Below are 7,662 nucleotides of genomic sequence, written 5' to 3'. Positions count from 1 at the left end.
AGGGTTCCTCCATGATCCCAGCTCCAAGTTGCTCCCAAAATTCTCCAAATGACCTGAGAATACTCCAAAAATGCAGAACACTCTATGACCTAATGCAATTCTTAAACACATCTAGAACCAAAGACAAACTCTAATAAAACTAGCTAAATGTATGCATGAGACTCAATATTTGGACAAAAATGCAATCCTAAACATGACAAAATATGAGTATATCAACCCTCTTCTCAGAAACAAGGTAATGCTTGACCCTTTGTCAATACACAACAAAACCCTTTCCATCCTTTCCCTCCAAGACTAATGCTCCATAGCTTCTAACCTCTAAAACCCTGAATGGTCCTGACCATCTTGACCTTAATTTACCAGGGAAAAACTTGAGCCTTGAGTTAAACAAAAGAACCAGGTCTCCCACCTTGAACTCCCTCTTGAGAATTTTCTGATCATGCAAGATCTTGGTCTTTTCCTTGTATATCATTGCACTCTCAAAGGCATTGAGTCTGATTTCTTAAATTTCATGCAACTGGAGTACCCTCTTATCTTGAACTGTCTTAATGTCAAAGTTCAACATTTTAACAGCCAAAAGAGCCTTGTACTCAAGCTCTACTGGTAAGTGGCAGCTCTTCCCATACAACAGATTCAAAGGTGATGTTCCAATGGGAGTCTTGTAAGCAGTCCTATCGGCCCAGAGAGCATCATCCAGCTTCTTGCTCCAGTCTTTCCTTAAGTTGCTCACTGTCCTTTCTAAGATGGCCTTGATCTGTCTGTTTGAGACCTCTACTTGGCCACTGGTCTGAAGGTAATATGGACTAGCTATCTTGTGCTTGACACCATGCTTTCTTAGCAGCCCTTCCAGAGTCTTGTTCACAAACTGAGAACCTCCATCACTTATCACAACTCTAGGAACCCCAAACCTTGGAAAGATGATGCTTTTGAAAAGCTTGACCACCACCTTAGAGTCATTGGTTGGGGAAGCAACAGCCTTAACCCATTTGGAAACAAAATCCACAGCAACAAGTATGTGATTCCCATATGAGCTCACAAAAGGACCCATGATGTAACAACCCGTTCATTGAGTAAGCACGGACAAGACCGCGGTTAAGTGCTGAGTCTGGAACGGACAGAGACAGTTAGATTCTGCCGAGAGAAGCAACTTTGGTCGAGCAAGAAAGGATTTAGCCGAGGGAAATAAAAATTCTGCCGAGAAAATTAGATTTTCGCCGAGGAAGCATGAGCGAGTCAGATTATTGTACAAATGGGGAAATTTGATGGAGGTTATGTGCGGATAAGAACAGATGTGGCTGGTTTCTGTCCACACATTTGGCGCTGGATTAAGGGTGATTAGTGTTAGGTCTGATGACTAAGGTTTAAGAATTTTTGACAAGTGTTTAGCATGTGGCAAACATGCAAAACCTCCCTCAACTTATAAATACCCCTCCCTTAAGCTCAGGAAATTCATCTCAAAATCTGAGAATTCTTGAGAGAGAAAGTAGGTGGGGGAATGAATCTCTTAGGTTCTGATTCCCTGTAGAGAGCGTAGGCTAAGCGGGATGGTACAGTCGAAGACGGGCCGATTGGCCTAGTTATCGGCTAAGGGATTGCAGCTGCTGTCATAAATCTATCTCTTTTCCTTACCTGGGAATGCCTAGCCATGGATGTGAAGTAAGTAGGTTGATAGCCGCCTTGCTCCTTTGTATACATGTCGAAGGGGTAGCTGTGGAGCACTCCGGTATTGCTGCTCATGGACCCACGTGAAAACGCGATACATCGCATGGATTTTCATGCGCGGGTTTTTGTGTTGTGATGCGTCGACAGGTTTCGTCCGAAACCGGTTAGTCACCATTTCCTCATGAATTGCATAAAGTGAAGTGCAACTAGGAATTTCATAAGAAAAGAAAGAGCGTCTAGTTTGGAGTCAACTCTTTCGACTGACAACTAGCAAATTCTTTGACTCAGATGAGCAAAGATTTTGCGTTACTTTCTTGAAAAAGAATCCAAATCACTACTGTTCAGGAATTTCTTTGATGAAGCTGTTTAGCAGTATTCCTAGTGTTGCTTCTTCCTCCATACTGGTCCCGTTCCTTCCTGCTCTGCTAAAATTTTACAATTTTAAGAAAATTTCCTTTTCCATTGTAAAATTACTTGAAAGGGCCTTTTTTCAATATAAAAATAAAAAGACTTACGAAGTTGTTCCAACTTATTGATTCGCACTAACCCTAGATCCTTACTCCTGCGAAAGGAATAAAAACTTTCTATTTTCCTCGAGCTCCATCCTGTACTCTTTTTTATATAACGATACATCCAATACCAATGATCTGTGCCTAGAATGCGTTGCTAGATCTCTGTTCTAAAAAGCTATACAGGCAACAAGAAAGTTGACCGGGGGCGGGTCTTCCCTTTCATTACTTATATTTCACGACGAGGGAACCGCGCCCGCATCAGTCGAAGTGGTGCCCTCCTCTAAAAAAGAAGGTTTCAGTCTCATTCAACCAACTCTCTTTTTGAAGCAGATAGTTCACGAGATAATTGAGTAAGTTAAGATAGATGTCACAATTTGAACCAAAGGCCTTTTGAGTGATTAGTCTGCTAGTTTCTTTGATCTTAGTCGGTGTTAATTATTCCTTTTCACCAACAAGCTCAAGGGAACCAGCACCAAGACCGACCTCAGGTTAATCCACCACAGCCCCACCCAAACCCACCCATACGTCATCAGCCACCACCAGTGTTTGTTGGTGAGAATGACCGAGCTTATGCACACCAGTATGGAGCAGGAATCAGGCCACCTCCTGTCCAAAACAACAACTTTGAGGTGAAGGCCTCTTTGATCAATATGGTTCAGAATCAGAAGTTCCATGGCTTACCAATGGAGGATCCCTTGGAGCATCTGGATCAGTTTGACTGAGTTTGTGATCTCACTAAGATCAATGGGGTATCTGAAGACAGCTTCAAACTGAGATTGTTCCCATTCAGCCTTGGAGATAAGGCACATCAGTGGGAAAAGAACCTCCCAAGAGGATCCATCTACACATGGGAGCAATGCAAGATTGCCTTTCTATCCAAGTTCTTCTCAAGCTCAAGGACTGCAAAGCTAAGGAACCAGATTTCCAGCTTCACTCAACATTTTAATGAGACCTTTGGAGAAGCTTTGGACAGGTTTAGAAGCTACACAAATAAGTGTCCACATCATGGCTTTTCAGAAGCCTCTCTCCTTAGCACTTTGTATAGAGGAGCTGTTCCTAAGATCAGGATTCAGTTGGACACAGCATCGAATGGAAATTTCTTGGCAAAAGAAATCAATGCAGCTATGGAACTTGTTGAGAACTTAGCCATGAGTCAAGACACTTATGGGGAAGATTATGATAGAAGCTATAGAGGAGAAGATTCTGGTAGACACCAAGAGCTGGAAGAGAAGATCAAAGTCCTGAATATCAAGCTTGACAAAGCCCTAGCTGCCACTCAAAAGCCTATAAACTATGTGAGTGAGGAAAAGAGATGCTTCACAAATACTAATGAAGAGGGTCTCACTCAAGAGGAGTTGCACTTCATTGGGAATCAAAACAAGTTCAATGGTTACAACAACTTCAATAAACACCAGAACTTGTCCTATAGGAGCAACAATGTGGCCAACCCCCAAGACCAAATATACCCTCCTCAAAGCTTTGTTCAACAGAATCAGTACCAAGGTAACTCCCAAGGTCAACAGGGTTTTCAGCAACCAGCGGTTAAGAATCAAGGGAATAGCTTCACAAATCAAGTCAGCCTACAACAAAGGCCACCACCTCCTGGTTTTGCCCCACCACCTGTTCAACAAAGTCCTGATTTCAATGTTGTTCTCCAACAGCTCTGAATAGGACAACAAAAGATGGTATCCGACCTGGAGACACTAGGAGCTGAAATAAAGGCTATTAAAAAGAACAAGGGCATCTGCACTTTTGAACAACAAGTCTCTCTTCCTGGTAAAGCTCTTCAAAACTCAAAAGATTACAGCAATGCCATCTACTGCAATGATGACCATTCAGCTGCTGTGCAAGAAATAGAAGACCTTTTCTATGGTCAAGTCTCTAGTGAACCTGCACAAACTCATGTGGATGAGAATGCCATTATAGAGGATTTCATGGGCTTCTTACATGAACTCAATGAGGACATTGAGAATGAAAGTGTGGGGGCAGCCGGTTCAGTTTTTTCTGTTCAGCAAGGGAATGATTCAGTGTCTATTGAAACAAAGGAGCTGCCAACTGGTCAAGCAAAGCCAACAGATAGTGCCTCCACCTCTGAATCAACTCAGATGAAACCCACCTCCCTCCCAAAGCTAGGCAATCTAGGGAAATTCACTATATCTTGCACTCTTGGAAACTTTAGGGTTGAGAATGCTTTGTGTGATTCAGGATCAAGTGTTAGTATAATTTCTAAGGACATGATGGAGAAGCTAAAGGTCAAGTCTATAACTTCCTACCCTTCTTCTATCACCTTTGGAGATTCCTACTCCAAGAAACCATATGGGTTTTTGGAAAATTATCCACTACAGGTTGGTGAATGCATAATTCCCACTGATTTTGTGATCATGAAGATGAAGAAGACCAAAGAACTCCCCCAATTGCTTGGAACTTCATTTCTCAACACCACTGGTGCAATGATTGACTTTGATACTCAAAGAGTGGTGCTTTGAAAGGTGGATAAGGATGTATTTTACCCTGTTACACCCCTTTTGGCTGAATTTTGTGGATCAGTTGTTCAAGAGATATAACCCCCTAAGGTACTTGAGATGAAGTATGTGGGCACTGCTGGAATTCTACGTGGACCCCAATTTCTTTCAGCTTTGGAAAAGGAGAGAGACCCTCACTCCAATGGTTACAAGTATGAGAATGGAGGGTCATTGATCAGAGAAGAAGACATCTTGCTCTCATGGTCTCCTACACTTAGTGATCTAAGGATGATTAACACCAAGAGTGATGGCTCAGCATCAGAAGACAAGAGTATTGAACCTACTCTTTCTTCCCAAGACTTTGATCTCACTCCTTGGATTGATGATGAGGGATCTCTGAAGTATAAGCTAGATTGCAATGGGAAACCAGGTCTGTTTGCTGAAGTGAGGGCTTGCCTCACAAAGGCCATCTTTGATAAAGACCCAGATGGTATTAAAGAGCTGGTGGACAAAGGTCTCAAGATGGGATCTCAAGGACAAGGGTCTAATGGTTCCCAAAGGCAGCAACCCAACTCAGCTTTCTTGCTCAGGACCATTGAAGTGCTGAAAAGCATCAGTGCTCAACCTCACCCCAGCTAAAAACAGGTTTTTCAAAGTCAAACTTAGTGACTTAAAACAAAGTGCTCTTGGGAGACACCCCAAGCTTATCCTTGTATATAGATCTTTTTAATCTCTTTTTTAGTGTTTTTAGAATATTTTGATGGGTTTGCTAAGTGATCTCAGGTTCTAGAAAGTGTTCTTGCTCAATGGTTTGAAGGAACAAGTGCAAAGAGGAGCTTAAAGGTGGCGGCCTAATGATTTAAAGGAGCAATGAACTTGAGACCTAAGCCAAGCACCTCGTGATGATCATTACCGAGGTCTCAAGTTTGATCTTCAAGGGACCAAGTGCTACGTGATGCCTCGGGAGAGTCCAAGCCGATGTGATCTTGAATCTATACCAAGGTGCCCTTGCAACAAGCCCAGAAAACAGGCACCCTCGGCATCACTACCTCGGGATTGCTATACCAAGGGGTCCCTGAACGGCAATGACCAAAGAGGAACGCTTGAGAGACTTGAGTCAGAGCAGAGGTTTCAAAGCACCAGCATTCTCCTCCATGTCCAATGCCTCCATTCCATCATGAACAAGTCTGGTAACTCTCCAAACTCTTTGTACATATGCATCTAGTTCTTAATTTTTCATTTTGTATTTTTCTTGCTTTTGCCTTTCACTTCTCTCTTATGCTTTTATAACATAGGGGACTGTGTTATTTAAGTGTGGGGGAGGAGTTTAGTGTCTACTAATCATGTTTTCTCTGTTCTTATTTTCTCTTTTGCATTTTGAGTCTCATCTAGTTGCATCTAAATGTATATAAAAATCAGAAAATTTTCACAAAAAAATGTTCATTCTAGTTGCATTCACATTTTTTAGGATCGAGTCTAGTTGCATCATATAGGTTGCATCTTGCAGGGAGTAATGATAGGTTTTCTAGAGAGTACATCACTTTGAGAACTTGAACTGAATATGCTTGTGAATCTTTTTCTGTGCTTGCAAAGTCTGAAACGATCTGAATCTGAGAAGCAAGTTTGAATTGAACTCAACTCTAATTAAGTGAGAACCTTGAACTTGACTTGAAAATATCTTGTGATGCATTGTTTGAATAAGCTTGTGGATACCGACATACATACTTGAGCTAGAACCATTGTTTTCACCTCCCTTTTTCCTTAGCTGAAGTAGCTGAATCCGCATCATGGATCAGTTCCCTCACCTTGAACCCATCCTTCTTTCAAGCCAATGTTTGTGTATGAATTGAAAGGCCACCTTGGATCAAACTTAGCAGAAAGTGTTAGGTTTAGTGCGACAAGGGCAGGTCTCATTGAGTGCTGTGTTCCAACATCAAGGAACTGAGAGTGTTTGCGAGGAATAAGTGTGGGGGAAAAGACTTGTTGGTGAGTGGAAAAAGGTGAGATGAGTGGAAAAGAGAAAGTGGAAATAGCTAGGGGAATGAAATAAAAAGAAACCAGTCTTGGAGTTTTGAGTTAAAGAAAGTGAGCTCTGGTGTGTTGAAAAAAAAGAGTCTAGCTTCTAAGTAAAAGGAAAAGAAAAGAAGCCAAAGAGCTCAAATGTTTTGAAAAGAAAGAAAAAAAGAGGCTAGAGGTTGCAAAAGAAAAAAAGAGAGCTGTGTAAAGTTTGAACTCCAAGACTTGAGAGTGAAAGTGAAAAGTAAGTCCCCTAGTGAGAGGAAAATAAGTGTGAAAAGTGAGGTTCTTGAGAGAGTGAGCAAGTGAGAAAGCTTTGAGTAGAGGGTGGGGTGTGATGAGTCTTTGCCCTTGTATGCATAGGTTGCTTTTTACCTTTAGCATTCTGCCAAAGTTTGATCATTCATAGAGAGATCCCTTTGCTTTATTAAACCCGCTTGAACACTGATGAGATCATTTTAATCTCATAGCCTCTCCCTAGCCAAGCCAGCTTGTTTAAACATTGCATCATTAGATTCACCTGATAAAAGCTTAATGAATGTGAAAGAGTTGAGAGAGAGAAGAACTTGTGGAGATTCCTTGTTGAGTTGATATATATCTGAGTATGGCTTTGCATTGCATAATTTAGCATGAACTTGAATTCTCATTGTGATCACTTCTCTCAAAAAGGAAATATGAACTCCCAATGCATTCAACCTCTCTCTCTCATTTGTTCTTTTTGCTTGAGGACAAGCAAAGGATAAGTGTGGGGGAGTTGATATATTCATAAATTACATCTTTTAGTGTACATATTTTTGTCCAAATCATGTCTTATCTCATGCATTTTAGGTCTTTAGGCATTGTTTTAGGACTTAGGAGATTGCATTAGGTCCAAGAGAGTTTTGCATGGTTTAGAGTGTTAAACAGGTGCTTTTGGAGCCTATTTGGAGTGGAGGATGTGATTGAGATGAAGAAATGGAGTTGAAATGATCAAAAATGGTGAAAACGAGCAATTTTGGATTTCTCGGCAA

The 7,662-nt window shown here is 41.4% G+C and overlaps 1 protein-coding gene and 1 non-coding gene across 2 annotated transcripts; both read right to left on the bottom strand.

Moving 5' to 3' along the window:
* Positions 1-253: 253 nt before the first annotated feature.
* Positions 254-1,048, bottom strand: LOC112085489. Its single transcript, XM_024154707.1, has 2 exons — positions 527-1,048; positions 254-460 (listed from the first exon to the last, which is right to left on the bottom strand). The coding sequence occupies exons 1-2, from the start codon at positions 1,046-1,048 to the stop codon at positions 254-256; spliced, it is 729 nt and encodes a 242-aa protein (XP_024010475.1).
* A 2,031-nt stretch (positions 1,049-3,079) lies between these two features.
* LOC112085762 lies at positions 3,080-3,186 on the bottom strand. The gene has a single exon (XR_002899061.1). It is a non-coding gene; the product is annotated as a small nucleolar RNA R71 (small nucleolar RNA).
* Between the last annotated feature and the right edge of the window lie 4,476 nt (positions 3,187-7,662).

The sequence above is a fragment of the Eutrema salsugineum genome, unplaced genomic scaffold (assembly GCF_000478725.1).
Source record: "Eutrema salsugineum unplaced genomic scaffold, Eutsalg1_0 scaffold_3, whole genome shotgun sequence".
Taxonomy (NCBI): domain Eukaryota; kingdom Viridiplantae; phylum Streptophyta; class Magnoliopsida; order Brassicales; family Brassicaceae; genus Eutrema; species Eutrema salsugineum.
This window is presented reverse-complemented; position numbering and strand designations above follow the sequence as displayed.

Bases quoted from the DNA above. Each gene is read 5' to 3' on its own strand.
- LOC112085489 (XM_024154707.1), bottom strand. From the start codon at position 1,048: ATGGGTCCTTTTGTGAGCTCATATGGGAATCACATACTTGTTGCTGTG. The intron at 461-526 runs GTACTCCAGTTG...ATGATATACAAG, and splicing joins AGACAGTTCAAGATAAGAGG to GAAAAGACCAAGATCTTGCA.